Here is a 15,728-nt window from a genome sequence, read left to right on the forward strand (position 1 = left end):
TAAAAATAATTTTAGACCTTCTAAACACAAATGTATTATGTTTCAGTTTGGGAGGTCAGAAGTCTGCAATGGGCTTCATTGAGCTCCATCAAAGTATCAACAAAGCTACATTCCTTCTAGAATACGACAAAATCCAACATCCACCAATGAAAAATTCACAATGTCTGGCACCAGTTAAAACTTATCAAGCAAACAAAGAAGGAGGAAAACAAAACACATAACCCAGAGGAAAGGTCAATCACTAGAAACAAGCCCAGAAGTGACAGAGATGATGCAATTCACAGACAAAGACCTTAAATCAAGTATTATAAATCTTATAAATAAACTTAAGGGTATAAAGGAAAGCTTAGCAAAATGAGAGAAACCGAAATGTAAAAAAGACCAAAATGGAACTTCTAGAAATTAAAAAAAAAAAAAAAAAGCAAAAAACATTGGATAGCATAAATGACAGATGAGACACTATAGAAGAAAAGTTTAGTAAATCTGAAGAAGCAATAGCAACTATCCAAAATGTGGCATGAAAGTAAGACAGACATGCTTTGGTAGTGGGTACTAATTACTCGTAGTAATTTATTTTGATTCTTTAAAAGCTTCCTTGTTATGGTGGATCCAGAGAAAATTTAGCCCCCACTACCAAGGCATGACCATTCTGAGGACTCAACCAATATCCTGTATGTAAGAAGTCCTCTTCATTCTGGCTTTTAGGAACACAGACTCTTCCCAGTCCTGTGTGTAAGTTCCAGGCATCGTAAAACCTACTGCTTTTCAGGTGGTTCTCCCTCTGGTCTCGGAGTTTTTACCCATGCATACACAAGTCTATATTCAGCAAAGGCTCAAGGGGACCCACTCCAGACCTTGAGGGTTGCTCTCTCTGTGCAGTTTCTTCCTCTTTAGTACTCTGCCTCATAAATCCTAGCTACCTTGGCCTCCCCAACTCTGAATTCTCCCTCCTCAGTTCAGTGAGACAGCTGAGCTTGCCCCAAGCACTGCAGTCTGGAAACCACATGAAAGAATAAGCAGGGCAAACACAGAGCTCCCCTGTTTCCCTTTTCTCAGGGATCACGGTGCTACACAATCTGTTTTCCAATGTCCAAAATTCACTGTCCCCGTCCACCGAGTTTGTTCACAATAGGAGAACAATTCTCACGGCACTTCAAGGGCAGAAGAAAGTTTCCAAGGCTTCTGTAGGTATTAGGCCTACCTGTAATCCTAACGCCTTTATTTTCAACCCTATTCCCATTCACAATCCAAATTAGTGAACTGAGGTATCTGAGACATACTATGTAATCCAGGGGGGTGGGGGGGGGGGGGGGTGGAGAGGGAGGGAGGGAGACTGGAAAAAAAAAAAAATGAGAGAGATGGACAGACTAGGAACAGTAAGGAGCCTGATGCTGTGAGAGATGCTGTTGCCTAGAAACCTGTGTTCTGGTCCAAATTCTGTCACTAACTGGGTCTCTGCTTTTAGTAATTTCATGTTACAGTGTCTCAGTTTCCTCATCACATATGACAACTGTGGACTAAGACTGGGGGTATTTCTTCAGCAAAACAGTTACTCTTTACTTTCTCTTAAATCCACCTGCCTGCTACATCCCCAATCCCTTCTCCTCACAGCAAAGTTTTAACTGGCCAAATTCCTTCTATGTTTTCTACCCTAGAAGAACAGAAGTGGTACTAAACTATGGAGTTTCTGCCATGTCACAATCATAGTTACAGTAGCATGGCCAAAACACAGTATTAACCACAATGTTAGATTCTATGCTAGGTTCCAAATAAAAGTTATATCTTCTCTGTACTTTCTCCAAGAAGTAGAAACCAAAGCCTTTTCCTTGTTCATTGAGCCTACTTATTATTCCAATAAATGCTTACTTTCAATTACTTCTAAAGAATTCACCTAAAATAACTTTTCTGTTTTATTACTGATTCCAAGATCAACTTTTCCCTGTGAATTCCCTAGCTTATAGAGTACCTCAGTATAGAATCTAGTTCATTAGCTTTATTTCCTCTAGCAATTAAGGAAGAATCATTTACATCTGACAAAGCCATTGCCTGACTTCACTTGAGCCAATGTATTAGATGTTGTTTGGTGGAAACCTCTACAACGAGTCAGCTTCCTCTTCACATATATTCTCATGGTCCTCCGAAACCAGCCCGTAAATTCCCCTCTTGCTTCTCTTGCCCTGTCTCTCACAGCTCAGTATTCTTTTTCAACCCCGGAATGAGACACAGCACTAGACTGCAGAGCGTGGTACAGTGGGCAGAGCTGCAATCAGCCGTTACCTGGTGAGATCCAGAAGGCAGGCTCTTTACTAGACCCTCTGTGTCGAAGGGGGACTTCCGTGGAGCCTGCTTAACTGGTGACACGTTCTCTGATGTATTGCAGCTGATGAGTTGGTGATTTGGAGAACAAATGTTAAAAAAAAAAAAAATTAAAATAAATGGAAACAAAAAAATACAGAAATGCAAGTGATGACAAGATGAAGTAACAGATGCATAAAAACGAAACAAAACAATGAGTACAAGAACAATCACATATCTTGAAACTATTTTTTATCCTTGACACTAATTCTTCCAAGTCAGGGAAGCTACTCTTGGGGGGGGGGTACAGAAAGCAATGAAGTACAACCTCTTCACCCCCAGTTTACAATAATGATATATGCTGAATGGGATTCTGGCTACCATGAACATGTATCCTTTTGCTACTTTGTCTTTTACCTCGCCTCAATCCTCAGATGGGATAAAAGTTTAAAGGAGCAAGCTATACATTCTTAATAGCAATTTGCTTTTGTGATCATCAAAGGTAAACTTCTGAATATGCTTCCAAAATAACAGACACAGATCTAGGCTCATAGTCTTGGCTCATCTCATTCCTTCCATTCCCTAGTTCCCCAGAATTTGCTTCCCCACCAATTCCGCAACCAAACCAAAGAAAATCTGGGAAGTTGTGAAATGATAAGCAACTGTGGAATGCCACATCACTTGGGCTGAACTTTTTCAGGGACACAGGGGTCTTAGCAGCAAGCCCTTTGTCATAAGTGAGTCAGCAAAAGTGGATGCCAGGAAGTAACTCATTAGGGAATCCCTAATGGGATGTGTCAGCAACAGAGCTTAAATCCTTTATGACGTACTTTTAAAAAATCTTAGGAGTGGGAGTTCCCATTGTGGCTCAGTGGTTAACAAATCCGACTAGGAGGTTGTGGGTTCGATCCCTGGCCTCAATCAGTGGATCCGGCGTTGCCATGAGCTGTGGTGTAGGTCGCAGATGCAGCTCGGATCCTGAGTTGCTGTGGCTGTGGCACAGACTGGCGGCTACAGCTCCGATTTGACCCCTAGCCTGGGAACCTCCATATGCCGCGGATGCGGCCCTAGATAAAAGGCAAAAAGCCAAAATAAATAAATATAGTAAATAATAAATCTTAGGAGTATGGGGAGAATTATATTTAAAGTGTTGTTACTAAGACCAAAGCATACCGTGCCTTCTGCAAACTGTGCCTTCTCTGAAACAAGGCTATTACCTCAAACCAAAACGGTTTGAGTAGTCTAACACCAAGAGGGTCTCACTCAATAAAACAATTCCTGGAGTTCCCGTTGTGGCTCAGTGGTTAACGAACCTAACTAACATCCATGAGGATGCAGGTTCAATTCCTGGCCTTGCTCAGTGGGTTAAGGATCTGGCATGGCCATGAGCTATGGCGAGGGTCGCGGATGCAGCTCAGATCCCACATTGCTGTGGCTGTGGTGTAGGCCAGTGGCTATAGCTCCGATTCAACCCCTAGCCTGGGAACCTCCATATGCTGCCTGTGCAGCCCTAAAAGACAAAAAGACAAACAACAACAACAACAACAACAAAAACAACCAATTCCTATATATACAAAAAACTAAGACACACACAGGCATTTTACATGAAGAATGACCATAAGACCTCCATGTAACTTGACAACCCAATTTCTTTGGTTTGGTACACTCAACATGCTTCTAATACAGACACATGATATATTGTGGACAAACCATGATAGCTGTTGGGTTAGCGCATAGCTAGCTGGTTAGCTGTCAACAAGGGAGATGAGCTGCATACATACACATGAATATTAACAGCATTGGCCAATGCAATTAGTTACCATGTGTCTAGTGGGAGTGGAAGAGGAGACCCAGCCCTGTTATTGTCCCAATGTGTCGTCTATGTCAGCTTTTCTTAAGAAGTGGAAGATAAGCAGGATCTGATCCCAGCACACCAAAGTAGAAAAGGCAGGGGAAAGGAAAAAGAAAAATCAAAGTAAGAAGAATAGCAGCATTCACGATGCCATGCAGGATTTGAAGGCACACTTTTCCGTGCCTTCATTAACCCCCCAAAGCATGAACTACTGAGACACCACCCTGGATTAGTTTCAAGTTGAAAACCAACGCTCCAGTTATATTTCACTGTAAACCACTCACCATGCAAGGGGGCAGGTATAGTCAGTAGAAGAGAAACATTCAAAGCAAGTAATATCTGACTTCGAATACTCAAACTCATAAAAACACAGCACTGCTAGAAAGTAGAGCAGCAGAGTCCAAAGGGATAGGTTCCCACCACCACCAGCCAGGGAGTCAGGAGCATGCAATCTATTCAGAACATGGTCCCTTCCGTGCACCCTGAACACAGCTCGTGCTACATCATCTGACACCCAGCCTCACTCTCAGTCTTACCACACGAGTTCTACAGAGCTCACACGGGCCAGCTTTCTGGCTGAAGTGGTGAAAAGAGAAGTCCTTCGATCACACACACACACACACCCTATGCTCAAACGTGTTTTCTTTTGAGAAGCTGCAGACAAAAAGAAAATCTACTTTTCTTTATTGCCGGTATATTTTGGTGTTAAACTCTTATTATCCTAGCTTAAATGAGTCCAGCCGTGCATTTGAGAATCCTCAAAGCAATAAAACTGCTTATAAAGCTACAAACAAGAAAAGTCCTGCCTCATGACATCAGGTGAGGGCCATTTATCAGCAAATCTTTCTTATATAACTATACATTATGTTTACCTGACTGAAAAGAACCTCATGACATTATTACCAAGAAATTAAAATTAAACTCACATTGAGTAAGTGATACCTGTGGCTTAATAACAACTAATTGCAAGAGGTTCCCGTTGTGGCTCAGTGGGTTACGAACCTGACTAGCATCCCTGGGGATGTGGGTCAATTCCCGGCCTCACTCAGTGGATTAAAGGATCTGGCGTTGCTGTGATCTGTGATGTGAGTTGCAGATGTGGCTCAGATCCAGAGTTGCTAGGCTGGCAGCTGCAGCTCCAATTAGACCCCCACCCTGGTAACTTCCACATGCTGCAGGTGCTGCCCCAAAAAGCAAAAACAAAACAAAACAAAAACTAATTGTAGAGTGGATGGAACTCAAGCACAGACTACCAGCAGTCCATTTCACCAAACTTAAAAAAGAAACTGAAACAGGGATTGGTGTCATCCTCCATAATTAATAGTGGGCCACTGAGTTCTGCTGGCCCATGTCAGAACACCTTCTAAGGAGATGGCTCAGTTCCCACTTAAGAGCAAACAGTAGCTAATTCTCCACAATTCTTTTTCTATAAAACATACAGAAATTTTCATAAACACTGTTACCTTCCCTCCACCCTTCCCCCTAAAAGCAGAGTTTCTTACCCAGTGTAATCTCGTTTAGAGTTTTTCCTTCTATAGAGGACGGCCAGAATCATAGTGATGAGCAGAGTGAGACCCAGGACCACAGCAGTAACTATGCCCACCACCCCCCAAACTGGAAACGCAGGCAAAATCTCTACAGAGAAAGAAGAAAATTGTTTTAAGGTACACTGCTATGGAGAGAAGAAATGGAATTTTATTAAATTAGTAAACAAATATCAAGTTCCTGTTGTGGCTTAGCAGGTTATGAACCTGACTAGTATCCATAAAGATGTGGGTTCGATCCCCAGCCTTGCTCAGTGGGTTATGGATCCGGCTTTGTCATGAGCTGTGATGTAAGATGCACATACAGCATGGACCTGGTGTTGCTGTGGCGTAGGCTGGCACTGCAGTTCCAATTCAACCCCTAGCCTGGGAACTTCCATATGCTACAAGTTCAGCCCTAAAAAAGCAAAAAACAAAATAAAACCAAAAAACCTACAAATGTCTCTCTTCACCAATTACCACACTCTTATTATCCAAATTATAAGATCTTAATATCTAATTGATGACATACAAATATTCATCAGAACTAAAAACATTCTACACATATAATCCCTCTCAATGCTCTAAAATCCAAGAAAACTTGGGATGCGAATTTATCCCAATCTATTCTCCAACAAAGCAGACTTTATTTCAAAATGAAACACCAGGACCTGCATTTCCTGATGATTCTCAAAAAAGGTCAAGAAACAGCTGTACATTTTGCCAACATTAAAACTTCTTCCTGGAGAATTTTTTTTTTTTTTTTTTGTCTTTTTAGGGCCATACCCGCAGCATATGGAGGCTCCCAGGCTAGGGATCTAATCGGAGCTGTAGCCACCGGCCTACACCACAGCCACAGCCACTTGACCTACACTACAGCTCACAGCAATGCCAGATCCTTAACCCACTGAGGCCAGGGATCGAACCCACAACCTCATGGTTCCTAGTCGTATTTGTTTCCACTGCATCATGTCGGGAACTCCGAATTTGGTCATATTTCTAATGAACACTGAAAAATTCACACTTCTGGAATCAGATCAATATTCCAAACAGAGGGTATATAAATGGAGAAATCAACCACTCCAGTGGGAATGAGTTTCTGACCCGCCCCCGGCCAAGGCATGTTTGGTAGAGCCACAGGCCCATGGAACTGGGAGCAAAACTGTCTGGCAAAAATACCTCCTTTAGGAGTTCCCGTCGTGGGGCAGTGGTTAACGAATCCGACTAGGAACCATGAGGTTGCGGGTTCGATCCCTGCACTTGCTCAGTGGGTTGACATCCGGCGTTGCCATGAGCTGTGGTGTAGGTTGCAGACATGGCTCGGATCCCGAGTTGCTGTGGCTCTGGCGTAGGCCGGTGGCTACAGCTCCGATTTGACCCCTGGCCTGGGAATCTCCATATGCCGCGGGAGCGGCCCAAGAAATAGCAAAAAAGACAAAAAAAAAAAATACCTCCTTTAAACACACCCCGAAGCATAATTCTTTTTTTTTTTATTTTCCCACTATACAGCAAGGGGATCAAGTTATCCTTACATGAATACATTACAATTACATTTTTCCCCCACCCTTTGTTCTGTTGCAACATGAGTATCTAGACAAAGCCGAAGCATAATTCTGACCAAGCATGAGATAGAAGGGACTCTGCTATTACTGCAAAACTACTCAAGGCCCATACCTTTCTCTACAACATAGAGCCTAATGTGTCCTGGCTGGACAACAATGTCAGGAGGGTTTTTGACATCACAGATGTAGGTGCCATTGTGTATAAACTGAATATTTTCTATGTTGATTGATGCATCTTTCTTCTCGAGGTCTCCAGCCCAGCTGATTCTATCTTTAAATGGTGGATAATTCCCGGCATACACTTGCCCTTGGGAGTAGTGGAAAAACTGCAATTAGAAAAAAGAACATATGAGCTATTCTCAAAAGCATAAGTTCTAAATTCTTAAAAGAACGTTTCATAACATGCCTATAATAAAGATTTCAGGAGTTTCCGTCGTGGCACAGCAGAAACGAATCCGACTAGGAATCATGAGGTTGCGGAATCAATCCCTGGCCTTGCTCAGTGGATTAAGGATCTGGCGTTGCTGTGAGCTGTGGTGTAGGCTGGCAGCTGTAGCTCCAATTGGACTCCTAGCCTGGGAACCTCCATATGCAATGGGTGCGTCCCTAAAAAGCAAAAAAAAAAAAAAAAAAAAAAAAACAAAACAAAACAAAAAAAATAGACAACTTCATCCAGAATGAAATGCCACATCATATTATAAATCTCAAGTTTAAAACCTAAGTCAGACAGAGGTTTAGAAATCAGAGTTCGATCTTATTTCAGCTGAAGAAATAGACTTGTGCATTACCTCTAATCCTCTCACTATCCCAGAGATATTGCAATTGCAACCCATATTTTTATAAATAAGGAAATGGAGACTCAAGCCATTTGCCCAAGGTCACAATTGATAATAGGTGCTGGATCCAGAATCAAAGTCAAGACCACTTGACTCTTGAAAATCAAAGCTCTGATTGACACTATGATTACCTCAGTGAATCCAAAGTTTTCAGCCTTAATTCACAAAGCTTACCATTAATATACACAAAGGCATCAAGAAAAAAAAAGCCTAGGAGTTCCTGCTGTGGCTCAGCAGGTTAAGAACCCCACTAGTATCCATGAGGATGCAGGCTCGATCCCTGGCCTCATTCAATGGGTTAAGGATCTAGCACTGCTGCAAGCTGCAGTGTAGGTCACAGACATGACTCAGATCCAGTGTTGCTGTGGCTGTGGCAAGAACCGGCAGCTGCAGCTCCAATTTGACTCTTAGCCCAGGAACTTCCATATGCCGCAGGTGAGGCCATTTAAAAAAAAAGATGTGGCTGTAAAAAAAAATAATAATAATAGAAGAAACCTAAAGAGCACAGATCAGTTAATCTGGTGAGTTACCTCCTCTTATTAATGGTTTCCTACAGGAAAGTCATGGGTATGTGAAAAGAACACAGCCCAGATAACCCCAAAATATTCTTGCTTGCCTTTGCTGGTTCAGCCTTTAGCCCCTTTCGATTCTCACGCTCCCTCTCTCCTCAGACCTGCTTCCAGCCAAGAAACACATTTTTCAAAGTAACTTTGTCAAACCCAGCACCTTGTAAGATGGGCAGAAATGTGAAACATCATGAAACATCATGCTCGAATGCTCATAATCACCCTGCAAGGTGAGATTTGCCTTCTAGATATTTTAAGAGTGAGGAAATCGAGGCTAAGAAAACCTTAGTGACTTCCTCAATGTCACAGGTCTTAGAGGTAGAACACAAACCCAGCTTTGATTTCAAAACTTAAGCTATTTTCATTATTTAATGCCTCTCGTGTCTGATATCTTGCTTGCCTAAAACCCTTCACTCTCTTTTCTTTACCAGGAAATAAACCATAAACTCTTAGCTTGGCAGGCAAGTCCTTCTGTCATCCGGTCTGCTTTCTTTTCCTACTTCATCTACAAACATCCTCTGCCCTGCATTTCTGAACCAGCAATGAAGACTTACACGACACTTTTCCACTGTCAGGTCTCGGCAACCCCTCCCTCATTAGCCCAAGTGCCCTCTGAAGGCAGGTATGAGCTGTATGTCTCTCTGTACCCCTCCGGACTTAGCGCATCACAGGAACTAAATATGTTTGCTGAAATGATTAAGGATGCTTTGGTTGGAATTCCCTTGTGGCTCGGCAGGTTAAGACTCTGGCATTGTCACTGCTGGAGGTCTGATTTGGGTTTGGTATGGCCAAAACAAAACAAAACAAAACCCCAAAAGCACTTTGGTCAAACCAGTAAGAAAAAGAGAAATGAAACAGTAAAAAAAAAAAACCAAAACACCCACCTTACAAAAAACTTTACAAAAAAGAAACAGTAAAAACAAAACAAAACAAAAAACCTCTTACAAAAAAGGCCAGGGATTGAACCCACATCCTCATCCTCCTTACTCAATTGGTTGGGGATTTGGTATTGCTGTGCTGTAGGCAGGCAGCTGTAGCTCTGATTCGACCCCTATCCTGGGAACTTCCATATGTTACAGGTGCAGCCATAAAAAAAGGGGGGGGGGGACTAGATCTCCTTTTATCGACCAATATTTATTAAGTGCAAACCACAGTGCTGAAACTGTGAGGGACAAAGGTATAAGACAGGTCTCTACCCTCAAAATGCTTACATTCAAGATGAAGAGAAAAGGTACCATAATAAGGGATGCTATCTCACAGGAGTGGCCCAGACAATGTGGGCAGTGAGCTTTAAGACCAGTTGAAAAGGTCAAAAGAAGTATTATGGACGGATCAGACTGTGAAAATGGAATATGACTTAAAGGGCCAAGAATTCAGAAGTGGGGCTGTAACAGAGGTCTTTTTTTTTTTTTTTTTTTTTTGGCTACTCCTGAGGCATATGGAAATTCTTGGGCCAGGGACTGAATCTGAGTCATAGCTATGACAATGCCATATCCTTAACCACTAGCCCACCAGGGAATTCCAGACAAGCGTTGTTCTCAATGAGAAAATAAAAGGCACTGGCAGGTACCTGGTGGACTGAAAGCGTGGACTGCAAGATGGATGATAGGAAGTGGAGAAACAGCCAAGGGGTTACTGCATCAGTCTCAGCACACGGTTGTTTTTGTTGTTGTTGCTGTCTTTTTAGGGCCACTTGGGCGGCATATGGAAGTTCCCAAGTTAAGGGTTGAATCAGAGCTACAGCTGCCGGTCACAGTCACAGTCACGTCAGATCCGAGCCTCGTCTGCAACCTACACCACGGCTCACAGCAACGCCAGATCCTTAACCCACTGAGCGAGGCCAGGGATCAAACCCACAGCCTCATGGTTCCTAGTTGGGTTTGTTTCTGCTGTGCCACAATGGAAACTCCTCGGAACACAGTTTGTTATTACTTAATGGTAAATGGAGAATCAGTAAGGCTGACAAAAAGCTGGATGCAAGAAACAATGTAGAAAGAGCCAGCAAACATTCTTTTTTCTCAGGGTGGGAGTGAGGGGTAAAAGGGAAGAGGTAGTGGATGGGGGGAGGAAGGGCCCAAAAAAAACCCTACAAAACTCAAAATTTCAACAATCCAGTCCCTAAAGGAACCCTCCCATACTGTTAGTGAAAATGTAAACTGGTACAGCCAGTATGGAGAAGAGTATAGAGGTTCCTTAATAAACTAAAAATAGGACTATTATATTATCCAGCAATCCCACTCCTGGGCATATGCCAGAGAAAACCGTAATTCAAAAAGACACAGGCACCCCTATATTCATTGCAGCACTAATCACAATAGCCAAGACATGGAAGTAACCTATTGTCCACTGACAGAGGAGTGGGTTAAGAAGATGTAGTATATACATACAATGGACTATTACTTAGCCGTAAAAAAAGAATGAAATAATGCCATTTGCAGCAACATGGACAGACCCAGAGATTAGCAAACTAAGTGAAGTCAGGCAGAAAAAGACAAATATCACATGATATCACTTATATGTGGAATCTAAAAAATAATACAAATGAACTAATTTACAAAACAGATACAGACTCACAGACTTCAAAAACAAACTTATAGTTAACAAAGGGGAAGGATGGGGTAGAGGGACGGATTAGGAGCCTAGGATGGCATATGCACACCATTGTACATGATATGGATGGTCAGTAGGGACCTGCTATATATAGCACAGGGAACTCTAGTCAATATTCTGTGATAACCCATATGGGAATGGATGTGTGTGTATGTATAACTGAGTCACTTTGCTGTACAGCAGAAATTATCACAATATTGCAAATCAACTATACTTTGATAAAACTTTAAAAAATGAAAAAAAACTTTAAAAAGCTTAAAAAAAAAAAGGTGAGTTCTTATTGCAGCTCAGTGGCAATGAACCCAACTAGGTATCCACAAGGATGCAGGTTTAATCCCTGACCTCCTTCAGTAGGTTAAAGGATCTGGTGTTGCCACGACCTGTGGTGTATCTGGATCCCACGTTGCTGTGACTATGGTGTAGGCCAGAGGCTGTGGCTCCAATTTGACCCCTAGCCTAGGAACTTCCATATGCTGAGGGTGAGGCCCTAAAAAAAAAAAAAAAGAAAAAAAAATAAATAAAATTTTAAACAAATGATATAATAAATGAACTTATTTACAAACCAAATTAGACTCACAGACATAGAAAACAAACTCATGGTTACTAAATGGGATGCTAGGGGCTCGGGGGCAGAGATATCAGGCCCTTAGAAGAACGTAAGTACCAGAAAGAACCAGCAGAGAAGGGAAACTGGGGAGAAAGATGAGTTCTGTTTTAGATATGTGACCCCTAATTCATGGACCAGAAAAGCCATCTCTGGTATGTTGGGCTTGATTTCACTTCCTGAAAATCTATAAAAATGATGAGCATCCTGCTCATCTTAATAACTGTGCCCTGACGTTTAAAGGTAAAGGATCTTATTATCAGCAACTGAACATTCTGGAATTAACTATAATCAGATTAGTCTGTAAGTATAAACTGATTAGCTAAAAGCATTAATCAGAAATGTAGCATGTTCTTAATACTGTCTTGGGATAAGTAAACCTTATCTGACCCACATAATAAGAATGTTTTGCGCATAAACGGAACTGCTTTTTTTTTTTTTCTTTTTAGGTCTGCACCCATGGCATATGGAGGTTCCCAGACTAGGGGTCAAATCAGAGCTGTAGCTGCCAGCCTACGCCATAGCCACAGCAAAGCCAGATCCAAGCTGCGTCTGTGACCTATACCACAGCTCATGGCAACACCAGATCGTTAACCCACTGAGCAAGGCCAGGGATCAAACCTGCATCTTCATGGGTATTAGTCAGATTCATTTCCACTGAGCCATGACAGGTACTCAGGAGCTGCTCTTTAAAATAAAGAGCATCTGGGTGTCTTCCTGATTGATGCTTGATTTCCTTTCTTTTTTTTTTTTTTTTGTCTTTTGTCTTTTCTTTGTTGTTGTTGTTGCTATTTCTTGGTCCGCTCCCGCGGCATATGGAGGTTCCCAGGCCAGGGGTTGAATCGGAGCTGTAGCCACCGGCCTATGCCAGAGCCACAGCAACACGGGATACGAGCCGCGTCTGCAACCTACACCACAGCTCACGACAACGCCGGATCGTTAACCCACTGAGCAAGGGCAGGGACCGAACCCGCAACCTCATGGTTCCTAGTCGGGTTCGTTAACCACTGCGCCACGATGGGAACTCCTGATTTCCTTTCTTTCTTTCTCCCTCTCTCCCTGCTTGCTTGCTTTCTCTTCCTTCCTTCCTTTTCTTTCTTTGATTTTCTTAGAGCCAGACCTGCGGCATATGGAAGTTCCCAGGCTGGGGGTCAAGTAGAGCTACAGCTGCCAGCCTGCACCACAGCCGCAACACAGGATCCGAGCCATTTCTGTGACCTACACCACAGCTCACCAAGAGGCCTGATCCTTGACCCATTGAGCAAGGTCAGGGATCGAACCTGTGTCCTCATGGATACCAGTTGGGTTCATTAATCACTGAGCCATGATGGAAACTCGGATGCTTGACTTTCAATAGATAAAACAATGTCCTGCACATCTGGTCTGGCAAAAGATGTCAGGAGGAAATCTTCACAGATTAAAATAATTCTTTGGACTCTCCTGAGTGTGTCTGTGTGTTTAATTTTGCATCTAAAAGATGTATGTTCCACATTGATGCGTGTTTATGGGAAACAGCAGAATGCCTCTGACAACATGTGCAGGGGTTCCTGTTTTCACTCACTCTGGGATTCTGTTTTACACAGAACCACCCCCAACTGGACCCAGTGAGGAAGTTATCTAAATTTGTAATCTCTGATTTACCTCATCTTTCCTTCCTTCTCAGGCATAACACCTAAGGGCTCCCCTTTTTATAAATCCCAAGACACAAAGGTCTACTCAAAAATTAGGTAATTAGGTATACATTCCAACCCAGTATATAGATATAGATATTAATACAGACAAGAAGCTGCATTTAATTTATTTTGTCTTTTCTAGGGCCGCACCCACAGCATATGGAGGTCCCCAGGCTAGGGGGTCTAATCGGAGCTGTATCTGTCAGCCTACGCCAGGGCCACAGCAACGTGGGATCCGAGCCGCGTCTGCAACCTACGCCACAGCTCACGGCAACGCCGGATCCATAACCCACTGAGCAAGGCCAGGGATTGAACCCATAACCTCATGGTTCCTAGTCGGATTCATTAACCACTGAACCACAACGGGAACTCCAAGAAGCTGCATTTCAAAGATGCTGAATCTATTTTTTCCTGGAGAGTCTGAAGAAACAGAAGGGCCCCGAGGTCTCTAATAGATAACAAACACAGTCATTTTAGAAGTGAACAATCAGAAGAATGGCTCATTAATAATACTACAGGAGTAAAGAACCCCAGCGGTAGGAACAGGGAGAGCAGACAAGCATTCCTACCGACACAGTGCTGTCAGTCCCCTCTGGCTGGAAGCTCCAGGAGACTGAAGTCAGTGTGCCGGTCATGTTAGCAGACTTGAACTTGCATGGCAGCTTCCCTTGTGTCCCATTTGCCACGAAGATTTCTTTTGGTGTATAAACCTCCAGGGCCGATCCACCAGCTGTCACTGAAGAGAGAGGAACAAGGAAAGCTAAGGAGTAGGATTTACATGAATATCACTGTGCCTGTTTACCAGAGAACAAAGATATAAGAACATCACGGGATATATAAGTAATTCACTGCCATTGTGGACTATACATTTCTGGCAGAATATTATATACCCAGGTACTTTCTTACCCAGGATAAACCACTGAGTCGTCACTGGTTCACTAGTTCAGCTACACCTAATTATTTGTTTTCTTTTGAATTAAAAGACTTTACCTTTTTTTGTCTTTTGTCTTCTTAGGGCCGCACCTGCGGCATGTGGAGGTTCCCAAGCTAGGGATCCAATCGGAGCTATAACTGCTGGCCTACACCAGATCCAAGCCTCGACTGCGACCTACACCACAGCTCACAGCAACAGCAGATCCTTAACCCGTTCAGGGAGGCCAGGGATCAAACCCACAACATCATGGTTCCTAGCTGGATTTGTTTCCACTGTGCCAAAACAGGAACTCCAATAGACTTTACTTTTTAGAGCAGTTTGAGGTTTGCAGAAAGTAGAGTGTTCCTATATATTCCCTCCTTCTTCCCTCAATTATTAACCTCTTGCATTAGTGTAGCACTACCATCCAGAATATTCTATAGTTGGAATCACAGTAAATGTAGCCTTTTCAGACTGGCTTCTTTCACTTAGTAATTTTCATTTAAGCTTTCATCCAAGTCATTTCATGGCATGACAGCCCATTTCGTTTTATTCCTGAATAATGAATATCCATTGTATGGATGTACTACAGTTTATCCATTCACCTCTTGAAGGAGATATCATCATGCTTCCTTGATGGCCTGTTTTTAATGCTACGGAGGCCATATTTTTATTTCTTTAGATAGTTCTCACATTTACCTCATATTTCAATTGACATATTATGTTGAACTATATTCATCTTCCACATTTAAAGCAATTAAAATTATTCTAAGTACGATACTGATTCATTTTTAAAGCCATATTATTTAACTGACCCCCTTTCTTATAAGGGACTTAGGGCAAAAAAAAAGGAAGAAAGAAAGAAAGAAAGAAAAAAAAAAAGAAAAGAAAAAGCATAACATATCTTGTTTTCATTAGTGACATCTTACCATTGGATTTCAGTGCACTAGATACATTTATACTCAATAGCTGACCACACTGGGCCATGTGTTCATGCACCCACCGAGTTTTTTCCATTAGTTTAAGCCCAGGAAGTAGTAATTAAAACGTCTATCACTTGGAATATAAAAATAGCTCTTTTTAAAAGATCTGTAATCAGTGGCAACTGCAGGAATTACTAAGGATGAATGCTAAAATAAAATCTTCACTCAAAAAGAGACCCTTTCATGGACTAAATGAAGGTTAGAAAGAAGTTTATTTGGCCTGAAAGTGGAAACAATTAGAACTAATACAGAAAAGATTAAAAACACCCATTTTCAAAATAAGATATTTTTTAAAGAAATAGTTCGGAGAG

The 15,728-nt window shown here is 42.2% G+C and overlaps 1 protein-coding gene across 2 annotated transcripts in view; it reads right to left on the reverse strand.

Annotated features, from left to right (window-relative positions):
- The window catches only part of MPZL1 (myelin protein zero like 1), a 70,430-nt gene that overhangs the window by 9,141 nt on the left and 45,561 nt on the right, over nucleotides 1-15,728 (reverse strand). Inside the window, exons 2-5 of one of the 2 annotated variants that reach the window (XM_047783998.1) lie at nucleotides 14,091-14,257; nucleotides 7,345-7,558; nucleotides 5,650-5,782; nucleotides 2,278-2,380 (exon numbers count right to left, since the gene is read on the reverse strand). In XM_047783998.1, coding sequence (XP_047639954.1) covers nucleotides 2,278-2,380; nucleotides 5,650-5,782; nucleotides 7,345-7,558; nucleotides 14,091-14,257 — 617 coding nt within the window. The remainder of the gene's footprint in view (nucleotides 1-2,277; nucleotides 2,381-5,649; nucleotides 5,783-7,344; nucleotides 7,559-14,090; nucleotides 14,258-15,728) is intronic. The other variant, XM_047783999.1, reaches the window with a different exon arrangement.

This window comes from Phacochoerus africanus, chromosome 6, assembly GCF_016906955.1.
Source record: "Phacochoerus africanus isolate WHEZ1 chromosome 6, ROS_Pafr_v1, whole genome shotgun sequence".
NCBI classification, from domain to species: Eukaryota; Metazoa; Chordata; class Mammalia; order Artiodactyla; family Suidae; genus Phacochoerus; species Phacochoerus africanus.